General features: G+C 42.8%; 1 protein-coding gene across 1 annotated transcript in view; it reads left to right on the top strand.

Moving 5' to 3' along the window:
- Positions 1-1,529: 1,529 nt before the first annotated feature.
- The window catches only part of Snx9 (sorting nexin 9), a 105,533-nt gene continuing 90,496 nt past the window's right edge, over positions 1,530-16,566 (top strand). Inside the window, exon 1 of the mRNA XM_027939496.3 lies at positions 1,530-1,810. Within this exon, the coding sequence (XP_027795297.2) occupies positions 1,799-1,810 (12 nt within the window). The 5' untranslated portion in view covers positions 1,530-1,798. The remainder of the gene's footprint in view (positions 1,811-16,566) is intronic.

Here is a 16,566-nt window from a genome sequence, read left to right as displayed (position 1 = left end):
ATTACATCCAAGACAAACAAATGTTCAACCAATAATTAGAAAGTGTATAAAAAGAGATAAACATGCACTTCAATGATAAGTTACATGAAAGGAATCTAGAATATAAGAAAATCTTTGTTTCCTGTATTTTAATAATGCATTGTCACAACATCTCCACCCCCTCCCGCAAGGCCTACATGTTCAGTACAGACACAATTTTTCTTTTTGACTTATTTTCCATCTAAGGGTGGCTGAGTCTGAGGGTGGGGAACCTGCAGACAAAGTATTACCACTCTCTTACTGACTTCCAAGAATTTCATTTGTATTGGGGTATCTATCTTATTTATTGAAACAGTCCTACTAACAAGCATACGGGTTGTTTACTGTTTGGAATTATTACAGAACAAAGCTTTGATGAGCATCTTTGCTCACTTGTACAAATCCAACAGGAATATAAATTCTTAGAAGTAGAGTAGCTTGGTCCAAGTTTATGGTCTTTTTTTCATTTTAAAAGTGTTGCCAAATCAGGTAGGTTATTTAGGTGAGTTTTGTTCATATTTGTAAACAATAGACACTAGTAATGTTTTCAAAGGATCGATTGAGATAGAAGGATGTAAGAACACAGTATATAGCAAATAGGCTGTTAATGAATATTGGTCGCCTACTTTCCTTTTCTTTTACTTAGACGGCTATTTATGAATATTTCCCTAGGTATAGCTTTGACAATGAGCTCAACAGTTAATTCCAATATTCATAGCCAATCTTGAAGCACCACTTAAACACCTGTTATTGACCAACTAGCAAACTCTAAAGGTCAAATATGTTCTTGAGAAGACACAACCTTTGACATTAACTCTAAACACCATTTTCCTAGGAACACAGGTGATTTATTTGATTATTGCCTCTTTTAATAAGGCCCTAGTAAAAACAAAATGAGCTGGGCTATTATACAAGCTGGAGTACCCTTTCCAGTCCTGTCTCTGTACTTGAGTGAAAATCGTGCTGGCCCATGTCATTTGTTCCATAAGCCCCATATAATCCAACTCTGGAAAACCACTCTGACACCTCCGGAGCTCTCTTTGCTCCTGGGGGAACCGTCGCCCCCACCTAGGGGCCCTCAGCGTTTGGACTCCGTCAAGGGCGCCGGAGGTCCCTGGGTCGCGGGGACTGAGGTCCCGCCGGCTCGGCCCGGGAGGGCTGCAGGCCGGTGGGCCGTCGCCCGCTCCTCGCCTCCGCACACGCCGCCCCGCGGCGACCCCGACCGGCGAGGCTCCCGGGCGCGCCCCCGCCTGCCGGGGCCAGCTGAGGCTCGCCGCCTCTGCCCGCCTCCCGCACCCCGCACGCGAGCTTCGCGCGGCCGGCCCGGCCCTCGGGGGGCGCTCCGCCGGGGCGACCATGCGGGCGCGACCCGCGCCGGGCCCGACCTCGCCGGCACTCGGGACGCGGCCGCCCCGCATGGAACGCGCCAGGGCGGAGGCCGGCGCGGGGGCGGCGGCGGGCGGGGAGGCCGGGCGGCGGCCGAGGGCCCCGGGCGCGCTTCCGCCGGCCGCGCCGCGCACGCCGCGGTAAATGGGAGGCTCGGCCGGCGGGGGCGGGGGCCGCGCAGCCGGGGACTTTCAGGAACTGCAGGGGCGGGCGGCGGCTGGAGTCTCCAAGCGCCCAGCCGCGGGCCTGAGCAACGACACTCGGGGCGAGGCGGAGCCGCCGCCGCGCCGGGGCCCAGCCGTCGCCACCGTCCTCGCGCGCCCGCCCGGCTTGGGCCGACCCGCCGCGGCGCGGGAGACGAGCCGGCCGTCCCGGGCCGGGGGACCCGCCCGCCATGGCCACCAAGGTGAGGGGCGCGCGGAGCAGGCCCGGCCGGCCGCTCGGCCCACGGCGGCGCGGGGAGGGTCGGGGGCGCGGGCGGCGGCGGCCCGAGGAGGCCAGGAGGGCGCTCGGCGGGACCCAAAGCCGGCCCGCGGCCCAGCCAGCCCCCTCCGGCGTGGCGGCGCGGTGAGGCGGGGGGCAGCGGGGCTGGTCGAGACCCCCGGCGGCGCGGAGCGCGACGCCGCCTCAAAGTTTGCGCCTGGGCGCGGGCGGCGGCGGGAGCGGGGCGGAAAGTTCCCGCAGCCCCGGAGCGTCTGGGAGTCGCCCGCCGCCGCCCCGGAGCCCGGCCCGCGCGGCCGGCCCCCCGCGCCTCCGCGGCTCCGCGCTTTCTGTTTTGCTGCCTTTTCGGTTTGAATGGCACTGCCAGCGCGAATCGGTACCGAGAGGGAAATGACTGTGCTTTCGGTTAGGTGCCCGCTCGAAGAAGGGCCCAGGCCCGAGTTACGCGGGGGACTTGGCTCCCGCGCGGCCGGGAGTTGTGCCTGCTCGTTCTGTGACTGCGTGTGAAGGCGGGCGCCCGGGCCGCCGTGCTCCCGGGCCGCCGGGCCGCCTTTCCCCCCTTCCCCCCGCGCCGCCTTCCCCGGCGCCGCTCCCGGGGCGGTTTTCCTGCCCCAGCCGCGGAAGGGGGACCGGGGAGGCGGCGCGTCCCGGGCTGCGGCCGGCCTGCGGTGCGGGCTGGGCACGTCGTTTCTGGGAGGCCACTTTTATAAACATGAGCACCCTTTTCCATATTTGTTTTTGAAACATCTAAGCGACTTTTGGGTTGGTGAGAACCGGGTGTGTGTTGTCGGAGGGCGTTTGATGGAGACAGGAATTGTCGGTGACTGCCGAGCTTGGAGTTGGTGCCAAGGTCTGGGTCTGGTCCGCGAGTGCAGGCTGTTTAGAAAGGAGGGCTCTCGGAACCTGTTGCTTCTGTCGCCGAAATAATTACCTTGTTAATATATTTTGAGTGTGGCGTTCCTGGGTTTATTAGATTGATAGAACTTGCCAACTTTTAAACATAATGATTTTGTGTCGACCTTTTTAATTAAAAAAAATTAACGCAAGCCAAAGATTTCAAAGGGAATTTTGATTTTGAGGTTTGTTGCCACTTACACATCCTACTTCACAGTTGTCTTGCGACCTTAAGAGTGGTTTGTGACACAGAGGTCTGGTTTGTGCTGTTTCCCACCTGCCTCTTCTGAGGCACCAGTGTGTGCTTTAGGTAGGATACAGCTTAGCAACTGCAGGTGCTAACTGAGTTTTATTTGATGGTGAAGTCTGAGCTTAGTTTTTTCATTAAATTAAAAAGGACTCTGATTCTTGTACCCAACTTGAAATGAATATGTCCTCACTAAGCACAAGCCTCACAGCATTTCTGAGTTCTTCCTACTTTTGTTATCTGTGCTACTCTGAAGCAAATTCCAGACTTCTGTTAGGATCTCAGCTTTCTAATCACGTTTCTACCTGGTGCTCAGTTTCCCTGTTTACAGAGTGACAAACCATTGCTATTTGAAGAAAAAGACCAGCAGTGAAGCATTTATCAAGAGGACACTTCCTCAAATTTGGGTTTTGTTTTGTTTGGTTTCCCTACTGTCTGGTGATTCTCTGTCAAATCAAAAGTTCTCTCTGTTCTTTGTTTCTGTACTGGGGAGTGAACCCAGGTATGTTTTACCTCTGAGCCACATCCCCATCCCTTATTTTTTGTTTTGACACAGGGCCTTGCAAAGTTGCTGAGGCTGGCATCCAACTTGTGATCCTCCTGCCTCACCCTCCGGAGTAGCTGGGATTAAGGTGTGCACCACCTCACCAGGCTGTCTAATTTTTCAATTGTTCCCAGAGAGTAAAGGTGTCACTGTTGGGTTCCTCAGCCCCTCTATAAGCACACCCTTGTCCTTCCCCACATCTGAGTAGTTTGATTTCTTTTCCTTCCTGTTCTTTATTTGGAATATTCTTAGTAACCAATGACCACTAACTTGTAATAAAAATTTCAGGCTCAAATGGCCCTTAGGCTCTTGCTATAAGTATTAAGAAGTGATGAGATATATATTCAGTATCTGAATATTTGAGGTCATGTTGGGTTTCGCTTTGAATTTACCAGAGAATGACTTCAGTTCATTTTTTTTTTTTTTTTTAATTCTTACAGGTTGTTTGAAAGGTGCAATTATCTTCAATCATGGGTTTTAAAAATTCTTTCTATATTCACAATAGAAAATTTTCTTTTAAAAGAATTTGAATTGGATGCTGGGGTTGTGGCTCAGCGGAAGAGCGCTCACCTAGCATGTGCGAGGCACTGGGTTCGATCCTCAGCACCACATAAAAATAAATAAAATAAAGGTATTGGGTCCAACTACAACTAAGAGAAAATTAAAATAAATAAAGTTTCTTAAAAAATAATTAGAATTGGGTCATTCGTCACTATTGAAGATAGGTAATCAGTAACTGCACATTTTAAAAGGATTATCTGTTTTTTTTGTTTCTAATCTTTCCTTGTAGAATGCTGAATTCAGTTTAAATGCATACACCACTCTGTGAAGTCCAGTCTTGTCTCATTTAGAAAATACAGTGAAAGGCTGATAAGAATGTTTTAGTCTTGTCCTCTGTTGCAAGCCCCTGAAGTTTATGTTTTGACACAGTCCTATGGTGAATTTGGGTAAATTTAAGTTTTGTTTTAAAAAGACCAAGTTGAGAAAGAATTCATTTTCTACATATATCAAAAGGGACTTAAGGAAAATAGTTGCAGTTATCCATATCTGTGTAACTTAGCTGTCATTTCCACGTCACAGTTAACCTTTGGTAACTAATTTAGGTCCTTTGTGCTTACAGAATCACTTTTAGAAGTAATCATTCTAATGAGTTTTTTTGATACAACATTTTTTTATACCTTTATTTTATTTATGTGGTGCCAAGGATCAAACCCAGTGCCTTGCGCATGCTAAGTAAGCAAGTACTCTACCACTGAGCCCCTCTAACCAGATTCTTGAAGTTCCTGATACCTTTTTCTTCTTCCTTCCTTCCTTCCTTCCTTCTAGAAAATGCCTTTCCAGCTCCACTAACTAAAGTTACACATGTGCATCTTACAGCCCTGGTTGAATTAAGGGTGTGTGGAACCTTGAAATTCTGGTAGGAAAGGAGTGAATTCCTTAGGTGCAGGTGTGTGAGAACAGTTTTGAAAACATATGTTGTAATTTCTCCCAAGCAGAAACCTCTTTATTTGAAGAAAAGAATAGAAGACTCTTTATAAGGGAAGTTTAAGGATATATATATATATTTTTACAAATAGCATGGAAGATGCTTACTATACAGTTTTGTGTGACAGGTTTGTTTTTTTAAACTCTTTTTTAAATTTCAGTGTGCTAGGAATTGAACCTAGGGCCTAGCACATGCTCGGCAAGCACTGTACCACTGAGATACATTCCCAACCCTTTCTAAAAATTTTAATTAATTTATTTAGAAGAGTCTTGCTAAACTGCCGAGAATGGTCTTTGACTGTTAGTGCCTTGACTTTTCTTATCACTGTTCCACCTGGTGCTCATTTCATGTTTATAGAGTGGCAAATCATTGCCATTTGAAGAAAAAGACTAGCTCCACTAAGTAAGTTACACGTATGCAGACACAAACTACCACATAGCTGCCAGCAGTAGCTGGAATTACAGGCACCCTGCCCAGTTTAACAATAATTTTTTAAAAATGTCTTAAATAGAATGTTTAGCATTTATATAGAGAAAAATTTGTATAGAGAAAAATTCTGAGACAATGAAATTTTTTCTTAATAAAGAATAGAAGACATAATTTTTTAAAAATTAGAGCTATATATTAAACTTATTTGGGCTCATCCTGACAAACTCATCTATGCATGGAATTTGATTTCAGTTCACGGTTCCCCACTTCAGAAAGCATGCACTTTTTAACTGCACCATTTTTATATTAAGCATATAAATTACACTTTGCCTTTGAGTGCCCCCTCGTAACTCTATAGCTTTGCATGCACACTTCCTTTCTGGTCTGAACTGCTGTTTTCTGCCATCTTCTAGGTACCCCTTCTTACACATTAGCCCAAGGTACCACTTCCTTGGGAAAGTCTTTCCTGATGTCCCCACCCCTATTACAGGGTCATCTGGCCAGGCTGTTAGTTACATTTGTTTCTGTGACTACTGGCTGCCTCCTTCGGGATGCATTCAGCCCCAGGAGGCTGGGACTGTGTTTGCTCACCTTTGTGTCCTCAGGGACCTGTTTGAAAGAGCAAAAAGAGATTCCAGCGAGATAATGACTCATATACTAATGATAAAAGAACTTTAATCTCCAGCTGTAGGTTTTGGTTCTTTTAATTGTGTGTTTCAGTGAAAATTTTTTAAGTATACATGCCCAATGCAAAATTCACCTGCAGCGGAATGTATTTTAAAATGTAAATAATTTAGCCTTACTAATGATTACATGAGAAATTATGTTTCAAGGTGTTTGAAACTAGCCTCACACGTCTGAGAATTTAAGAAGGTTGTTTTTAACTCCTGAGTGTCAGGAGTGTGCTTAGTTTTCAAAAGTTTAGGAGTTTTTTTTTTTATTTATTTTTTTAGTTGTAGATGAACATAATACCTTTATTCTATTTGATTATTATTATTTTTTTAATGTGGTGCCAGGGATTGAACCCAGGGCCTCACACTTGCTGGGTAGGCGCTCTACCACTGAGCCACATCCCTGGCCCGGGTTTTTTGTCTTTTTTGTTGAGATTTCTGACTTGATTGCATTGTGATCAGGGAATCTGATTAATAATCACTACCATATTTTGAATTTTGTTGAGGCTGACCTTATACCTAGCAAACAGTTTTCATAAATGTTCTTCATGTGCATGGAAAGAATATGTGTATTCTCAAATCATGTGTTTGCAGTCAGTATATTTCCAGTAGACTGAACTTATTAGGTGCTTTTCCCATTTTCATCCTATTAATCTATTTTCTCTACTTGATCTTTTTTTCTACTGGATGGGGATGTAGGTTTAAACCATTTCTCTAAATTTAGTATTAGTATTATTTACCAGGTGAATTGAAGTTTTTATTGTGAAATGACCCGCTTTATTTCTAGTGATGCATATTTTTCTTAAAGACAGTTTTATCTTGTTAACATGATTTCATTAGAGTTCTTTTCGTAAGAACTGATCGTATAAAAACCTATAGGGAATTTTCCTTTTGTTCAATATGTTAATGTGATTTCTTTTTTTTTAAATTTTTTTAGTTGTAGGTGAACACAATACCTTTATTTATTTATGTGGTGCTAAGGATCGAACCTAGTGCTCCATGCATGTGGGGCAAGAGGTCTACCACTGAGCCACAACCCCAGCCCATTAATATGATTTCATCTGGTAAATGTTTTCTTGATATATAAAAACCTGTAGCTGAATTTTACCTTTTGTCCAATATGTCTCTGTGACTAAAGATTATTGTCTGTCTGTATTCATGTTTACTGAAGTATTTAGATTTCTGAGAATCAGTCAATCCTGAACTTTTTGGAAGCTGTGCCCTTCACCCCAATCTCTTTTTTTTATTCAGTTATTGCTTATTTAGACTTAACCCCATTGTACCATGTCTTTGCATGCTATTTTCTGATATTTCAGTCTTGTCTTTGGATATTTTTTCTATTTCCTAAACTAAATTGAAATTTTCATTTTGTTACTGGTGAATCTGCCATATTTGAAAATGTACTTTGCTTTAGTCATCAAAGACTGTTTGCTAGATGTAGGCTTTAGGCTGCAGTATTTTCTCTCAGCCCAGGGAAGCTGTTCCTTCTAGTTTCTTCTGGCTTTCGTGTTTACTGGTGAGAAGCCAGCTGTCTAATTGTTCCTTTGAAAGCCTGTTTCTGAGACCTTCTCTGTGTCTTCAGCGTTCTGCAGCTTCACTGTGGTGTGTCTCTGTGTGCATTGATTTTTGCAGCTTAGGGTTTGCTGGGTGTGTTGGGTCTGAGAATGGGTGCTTCGGTGGTACAACAGTAGAGCTTTCAGTAGAACTCTCTGCACTGAGATGTGCCATCTGTGTGCAGCCCTGTGGAAGTCACCTGCCATGTCAGTAACATGAACTGGAAATGTGGTTAGTGCAACTGAGGAACTGAGTTCACTTTAATTAAAATAGTTATAGGTGGTTAATGGCTACTGTTTTGAAGGATGCAGTTTTAGAAATTCTCAACCATCATTTTATGAAAATTGCCTTATCTCCATTCTCTCTTTCTGGAACTCTTAATTGGCATGAAAAGGCCCAAAGGACATGCAGCCTCCCATCTCACTGTCCTGTTTTCTTTGTGCTGCATTCTGGATGACTTCTTTGGCCCTTACCTACAGTTCAGTATTCTTCAGTCAGGCCTAATCTGTTCTTTTACCCATCCTTAATTTTTTTTTCAGTCGTATTCTATTTTTGGAAATTATGTTTGTTTTTCAAATCTGCTTGGTGGTTCTTCATAGTCTCTGGTTTTCTGCTCACATTTTCATAGTTTTGTATTTTCATAGTTTGGTGTCTGTTGATTCTTGTATCAGAATTCTGACTCAGCATGTTTCTCCTTATTTGCATTCATGGTACCTTGTTTTCTTCTGTATTTTGTGATTTTAGTTTATTTTTTCCTTAGAACTTCATCTCAGTAAATTCTGATATCTAGAATGAAGTTGTATTTTTAGGAAGAATTTGTATTTGCTTATACCACTCCTCAGGAGCACTACATCTTTGGGGTCACTGGCTTAATGGTTTTCCAAACATACTGAGTAGCATAAATGTGGGCCTCAGGAACTCAGGAGAAGTTCCCTTACTCCCCCTGGCTCTGTACCAGTGGCAAGTCATTTCCTTGCTGCCCACTGTGCACACAGGCTTTTCTCCTTCATCCTTACCTTGGGGTCTTTTTGCAGTCCCAGCTTGTAGCTTTATCTCTTACCTCCCTGCCTGCATGCAGTCCTAGAGCGCCAGCTCAGGTCTCCAGACAAGTCCAGGGTGAAGTCCTGCCTTAGCAAGTGTCCTCCCGGGGTTTGTGCTTTGGCTACCTTTAGGACTTCTCCAGAGCCTTTCCTTTTGTTCTGACAAGGCGAGGGCTCTTACTGGTTACTCAATGCTTCTGGTGTTTCAGTCTGGCAGTGGCTTGGGTATTAGCATGCAGAGCCTGCTGGAACAGCGGCCAACCTAGAGCATCCTGGTAGCAGGAACCCGAAGGAGTAGGGTATGTGCACCTGACTCCTGAATCTGGTCTCCCAAGGTGGAGAAACTTCAATCTCTCAAAATGATACACTGTGGTATTTCTCAGTTTTCCGATTTTATTTCTTTCTCTTTTTCTTTTGACTATCTCTCATTTCTTTTGACTAAACATGCTGGGTTTTGCCCCTTTTTATTTTTAGGCATTGTAACTACAGTATTTAAGGTTTTAGTATGACTCAATTTTTCTAAGCTATTTTTAGTATCTTTATATCAAGTCCTATAGTATTATGACCTGATTCTTAAGAGGAGTTGTGTGTCTCATGGTGGCAGCACTTAGGGCCAAGTTTTCATCTTTTAGCTTCTTTTGTAGTCTCAAAATTTTTGAGCAATGAACTTCCCTTGCCATTGTAAAAAGGAAAAAGCAAGCTCATGGTTTTTAACTTAAAAACTTGTGGGTTTTTTAAAAAATATTTATTTATTTTTAGTTGTAGTTGGACACAATACCTTTATTTATTTTTATGTGATGCTGATGATCAAACCCAGGGCCTTACACATGCTAGGCAAGTGCTCTACCGCTGAGCCATAACCCCAGCCCTAAAAACTTGTTTTTAACCAGACATCTAAAGCACATTTCCAGCTTTATCTATCTTCTGTTGATTTGTTTAAAATTATACTGAGATGAAAAAAGTACTTAATTAATACTTATGAATAATAAGTGGCTCTTGAATGGAAAAAAATCTCTTGCATTCAGGATTACAAATACTGTTTTGCAAATAAATTACAAAATTTGTTTTCTTAAGTATCTTACTTTTGGTTTTTAACTTTTAAAAATAACTGGAAACTTGGAATAGCTGGGGTTAGAGGATGTGCTAGCATGCTCAGGACCCTGGATTTGATCCGCAGCACCACCCAAACAAAACAAAACACCACAACAAGAACAAGGCAGAGCAGACAACCATACAAACACAAGACTGAAAGCCTACATGGCAACCAGCACTAAACCTAAAGTTCTTAAAAATGGCTGCCTTAAAATGCATTGTAAAATGCATTGTGGCTCAGCAGTAGAGGGCTCACCTAGCATGTGCGAGGCTCTGGGTTTTGAGCCTCAGCACCACACAAAAATAAATAAATAAAATAAAGGTACTGTGTCCAACTACAACTTTAAAAAAATTTTAAAAATGCATTGTAATCACACCGGCCTCTGTGTGTCTTTCTCCTGTGGAGCTTAGAGGGGGTAGAATGGCTAGTCCCTTGTGGCTCAGCAGTGGTGTCTAGCACTCTGTCCTCCCTCCACCTTTCAAAGATCACTTAGTACTCAGATTGCAGAGTGGAGAGGTCAGTGTTAAACTTCTACAGCTGTTTGTTGATGCATTAACAATCTGATGATTACAGATGTACTTTGTTGTGTGATTACCATTACAAGTAAGTAAAGTTGATTCAATGTCCTTGTCACGACAAGACCAAGAAGATCAGTAGAGACTGGTAGTTATATTAGATTGATTACATAATCCTTTAGAACCAAGAAGGTATTGGAGATATAAAATTTTCCAATAATATTTAAAATTGTTTTATTTACTACTGTCTATGATGTCCCAAAGTGAAGTTCTCAGCCTTTTAATCCCGGCTACTCTGAAGACTGAGGCAGGAGTATCACAAGTTCTAGGCCAGCCTGGACAACTGAGACCCTGTCTCAAAATAAAAAGTCCTGGATATGTATCCCCAGTACTGCAATAAACAAACAAAAAGGAAAGAAGAAAACCCATTCCCTGTGTGAGGAGTCAGAGCCTCTCATGCCCTTTCTGTAGCTTGCACAGTGGAGACTGGCAGTATTTTCTAAAAAGCAATTGTAACATTTCCCCCAAACTCCCCTCACTTATAAGGCATCTCTGCTACACAGAAAGATTATAGCAACGGTAATAAGCTTCCCTCAGAGAGAAATTGGGTTCTTATTAAAGTGCATCAGTATTTTCCAAGTAATGATAGTATTTCCTGAGTTGTAGGCATTAATGGTGGAGCTATGTGACAGTCACCCCATTTGGGAGCTTGGTAAATTATGCATTACTGACTCCCCCCAGAGTTGCTGACCAGGGGTCAGAGGTAGAACTTCAAACATGCCTCTCTTCCATTTCCCAAGTGATGCTGAGGTTGCTGGTCTCAGGATCACACTTGGAGGACTACTGCTGTGGAGAGTGCAAAAAGAACTTTTAAGGTTGGTCCTCAAATCTGAGACTGTGGTTTGGTTGGGAAGGCTGCATTAACAGGCTTTTTTTTTTTTTTTTTTTTTAAAGTTATAGTACCTTTATTTTATTTTTATGTGGTGTTGAGGATCAAACCCAGTGCCTCACACGTGCAGACAAATGCTCCACTGAAGTGGCATCCCCTTTCTCCACAGAAAAGTCTTAACTGGGCTTCTCCAGAAATCTTTACCATGACTGATTTTTGGACTGTCAGCAAAAGAGTCTCTGCAAAAGAGTTCAATGTAGATAAACTTCCTATTTTCGTGTTGCTATGTTTTACTTGGCCACTGGCCAGGAAGAAATCAGCACTCCAGGTGCTGGACATCCCCTTACTAGTTTCTCACAAACATGTATCCAGTATAGTAGTTTGTAGAAATGTGCAAACAAGGCCTCTGGCCTTGAGCTGGGCTTCACAGAGACCTCCACATTTTTAAGAGAAGTTACCAATTGAGTTCCATGGTAACAGCTGGCAGGGGAGGAAAGACAGGGGAGAAGCAGCTCTCCCCTTCTCAGGTGTTGTCCTTGAAGGGTTAACTTGCCCAAAACAGTGAAATAAAAACCTGCTTTTATGTGAACTTCTGCAGACTGTGAACTTCTGAGCCCCTACCCTTACATGCTGGGTATAAAACTCTGAAACTCCCTGAACTCGGGGTTCAGAGGATTGATTGATGATTACAGCAAAAACTGTGCCCTCTGAACCTGGCTGCAGCCAAATAAAACTGTTTTCTGCTATCTTTGTCCCTGCAACACCACCACTGAGCTACACCCCCAGCCCACCAGGCTGTGTCTTGTGTAAAGGATTCTTCTGAATTCAAATGATTGATAAGTATTTTCAAATAAAGGCAGTTTGATTTCTGGTCTACTCTGGTGTGTTTGGTAATTTTTCAGCATTCTGTTGATTGGTCATTTGTGTTACAGATTGAACATATGTACCTAATCCAAAAATCTAAAATCTGAAATGTTCCAGAATGAAACTTTTTGAAGTGGTGATATGATACCACAAATGGAAAATTCCACACCATGAAACTTTGTTCCATGCACAAAATGATTTAAAATATTGTATAAAATTACCTTCAGACTGTGTATATAAGATGTAGGTGAAAAATAAGTGAATTTTATATTTAAGATTTGGATCCTGTCCCCAAGATATCTCATTATATACATACAAATACTTTAAACTTTTAAAAAAAGTCTAAAGTCCAAACATTTCTGGTTCCAAGCATTTTGGATAAGGGATGCTCAACCTGTGTGTGCAGAATGTCTCAACATAGTTAGAGTCTCAGATCATTTTAGCAGTAATGTTACTGTGGCTGGTGATATCACTGTCTTGTTGCTTTTTGATTTTTTTTTTTTTTTAAGTTGTAGGTAGACTCAGTACCTTTATTTTACTTATTTATTTTTATGTGGTGCTGAAGATCGAACCCAGGCCCTCACACATGCTAGGCAGGTACTTATCACTGAGCTTCAACCCCAGTCCTTCCATGTTGCTTTTTTTTTTTTTTTGAGAGAGAGAGAGAGAGAATTTTAATATTTATTTTTTAGTTTTCGGCAGACACAACATCTTTGTTTGTATGTGGTGCTGAGGATCGAACCCGGGCCGCACACATGACAGGCGAGCGCGCTGCGAGTTGAGCCACATCCCCAGCCCTCCCTGTTGCTTTATTTATTTATTTATTTATTAGTCATACATGACAGTATAATGCATTTTGATATATAATACATACATGGAATGTACATACATCAATCATATTGTCTATTCTGTTCTACTGTCCTTCCTATTCCTCCCCTCCTCTCCCATCCTTTCTCTCTATCCAATCTAATGTGACACACTTTTTTTTTCTTTTTCTCATCACAACATCATATATGCCGCAGTCCGGCTGCAGCAAAATAACCGGGGGGGTGACAAAGAACTTGTGTAGATTGATACAGCAGGAGTAGGAGCCGTTTATTGCAGGACAGGAGCAGTATTTATACATTCCACACAGCTTATCTAATTAACATAAACTAGATACAGCAGTCAACCAATCAGGAATCTCCACACTTAATGGCTCGTTTTTGTTACTTCTCAAACCACTCCCTCTGGCATTTTGCCAGGCACCATCCAGACTTGTTTAAAGACTCTAACATTTTCCAGGCGCCATCCTGACTTGTTTACAGACTCTAACATTTCCCCCTTTTGTTTAATTTAAATAACGACCATAGTGGTTTTTACACAAACACCATAAATAATCTGCTACAAGCAGAAGGGGAGGATACAAAATGTCACAATACCAAGCCAATTGATGGCTCCATGGAAGAAGCCCTTGGAAAAATTATACCAGCAATGACACCCTTAGCAAAGATACCGAGTTACAATTTGTTGTAGATTACAGTTTGTTGTCTCAGTCCAGGTAAAGCAGTGTCTCAATAGATTAACTCACAGTCCAGGTAAATCACAGTCCAGGTAAGTTCTGCAGGCAGTTAGCTTAAATCACAGTCCAGGTAAGTTCGGCAGGCAGCTAGCTTGATCTGAAGTCTCGTCTGGTTCTCAGCAACATTGGAAATTCTTCCACCTTCCTCTTCACCGGCACTGGGACGAAGGCAGGAACTCTGGATGGCTAAAGAAAATCCTGTAGCATTCAACTAAGAAAACAACCTTCTGAACAATTTAATACATTATCTCAAGGTTTTTTTGCATTTGAAATAAGCATTAATAGTGCTCATTACTCATCAGCTTCCAGGTGTGGGAGAACTATTGTAGCTTAGTTATTGGCATTGAAAATGACCAAACATCAGGGACACCGGTATTGTCTTCTGCTGGCTGTAGCGCCTGGGCAGCCCCAGATGGCCCTTGGGAGTGTCCCGGACTCAAACTGCTTCCGGGCACAGGGAGCAAGAGCCTGCAAGACTGTGCCTCCAGGTCAGGTCTAGATTTGGGCTTGCGGCAGTGGAAGAGCCAGCTGTCGCCACTTGGAAAATTCTTGCTGCGCCATGACCAGCTCGCACAATCGGCAGCCGCCTCTCCGCTTCACGCACCCTCCGGTAACGAAAAGTATTTAGTAGTAGCCTTTTACTGCAACTTTTTTCCTGATAATCTTTCTTCTTCTGAACTTTCTTTTTCTTTCTGACTAGAGTTCCTGGGCTCTTATCAACACATGCCCTAACTATTCTTGGTTCCACTGGGGTGCCTTCTTCCCTTTTCAATTTACTTAATACCCCTTCCATATTTTCATCACAAAGACAATACAACATTTCAAGACAAAACAAGACACAAACATACTGTATCAATCTTCTCCATTTTCTCGAAATGGTCATTTTTCCTCTCGCCCTATCTGCCTAGGGACGAGCAGATTGCTCCCGTCCTATCTATGGACGGGCAGCTTTTTTTTCGTCACTTACCCCCAAGTGTCCCGGGGCTCCGGGTACGGGCCACCATCTGCTGCAGTCCAGCTGCAGCAGAATAATCGGGGGGGGGGGGGTGACGAATAACTTGTGTACGTTGATACAGCAGGAGTAGGAGCCGTTTATTGCAGGACAGGAGCAGTATTTATACATTCCACACAGCTTATCTAATTAACATAAACTAGATACAGCAGTCAACCAATCAGGAATCTCCACACTTAATGGCTCATTTTTGTTACTTCTCAAACCACTCCCTCTGGCATTTTGCCAGGCACCATCCAGACTTGTTTACAGACTCTAACATTTTCCAGGCGCCATCCTGACTTGTTTACAGACTCTAACACATATATGTATTCTGTTTAACAATGAGGTTCTCCTTCCATCTTCTGTGCAACTCCCCTTCTCCCTCTTTTTCCCTCCCACCTCTCTTCCCTATTTAGTGGTAGTCTTCTTCTCATGCTCTTCCTCCCTATCCCATTTTGAGTCACCCCCCTTATATCAGAGAAGACATTCGGCATTTGTTTTTTAGGGATTGGCTAACTTCACTTAGCATAATCTGCTCTAATGCCATCCATTTGCCTGAAAATGCCATGATTTTATTATTTTTTAGTGCTGAGTAATATTCCATTGTGTATAAATGCCACATTTTTTTAATCCATTTATCTATTGAAGGGCATCTAGGTTGGTTCCACATTCTAGCTATTGTGAATTGTGCTGCTGTAAACATTGATGTGGCTGTGTCCCTGTAGTATGCTCTTCTTAGGTCTTTTGGGTATAGTCCGAGAAGGGGAATAGCTGGGTCAAATGGTGGTTCCATTCCCAGCTTTCCAAGGAATCTCCATACTGCTTTCCAAATTGGTTGCACCAATTTGCAGTCCCACCAGCAATGTATGAGTGTACCTCCCCTCCCCCCTCCGCATCCTCGCCAGCACTTATTGTTGTTTGACTTCATAATGGCTGCCATTCTTATTGGCGTGAGATGGTATCTTAGAGTAGTTTTAATTTGCATTTCTCTGATTGCTAGAGATGGTGAGCATTTTTTCATGTATTTGTTAATTGATTGTATATCCTCTTCTGAGAAGTTTCTGTTCAAGTCATTGACCCATTTGTTGATTGGGTTATTTGCTTTTTTGTTGTTTAACTTTTTGAGTTCTTTGTATACTCTAGAGATTAGAGCTCTATCTGATGTTTGAGGGTTAAAAATTTGTTCCCAGGATGTAGGCTCTCTATTCACCTCGCATATTATTTCTCTTGCTGAGAAAAAACTTTTTAGTTTGAATTCGTCCCATTTGTTGATTCTTGGTTTTAACTCTTGTGCTATAGGTGTCTTATTAAGAAATTTGGGGCCTGCCCCCACGTGATGAAGATTAGGACCAACTTTGTCTTCTATTAGACGAAGAGTCTCTTGTCTGATTCCTAGCTCCTTGATCCATTTTGAGTTGACTTTTGTGCATGGTGAGAGAAAGGGATTCAATTTCATTTTGGTGCATATGGATTTCCAGTTCTCCCAGCACCATTTGTTGAAGATGCTATCCTTTCTCCATTGCATGGTTTTAGCACCTTTGTCTAATATAACATCATTCTAAATGGAGAAAAATTGAAGGCATTCCCTTTAAAATCTGGAACAAGACAGGGATGCCCTCTCTCACCACTTCTATTCAACATAGTTCTTGAAACACTAGCCAGAGCAATTAGACGAAAGAAATTAAAGGCATAAATATAGGAAAAGAAGAACTTAAATTAGCACTATTTGCCGATGACATGATCCTATACCTAGCAGACCCCAAAAATTCAACCAAGAAACCTCTAGAACTAGTAAATGAATTCAGCAAAGTGGCAGGATATAAAATCAATACCAATAAATCAAAGGCATTCCTGTATATCAGTGACAAATTCTCTGAAATGGAAAAGAGGACAACTACTCCATTCACAATATCCTCAAAAATAAAATAAAATACCTGGGA

This window comes from Marmota flaviventris, chromosome 6 (assembly GCF_047511675.1).
Source record: "Marmota flaviventris isolate mMarFla1 chromosome 6, mMarFla1.hap1, whole genome shotgun sequence".
NCBI classification, from domain to species: domain Eukaryota; kingdom Metazoa; phylum Chordata; class Mammalia; order Rodentia; family Sciuridae; genus Marmota; species Marmota flaviventris.
Note: the sequence above shows the minus strand (reverse complement) of the source record. Positions and strands in the feature narration are given on the sequence as shown.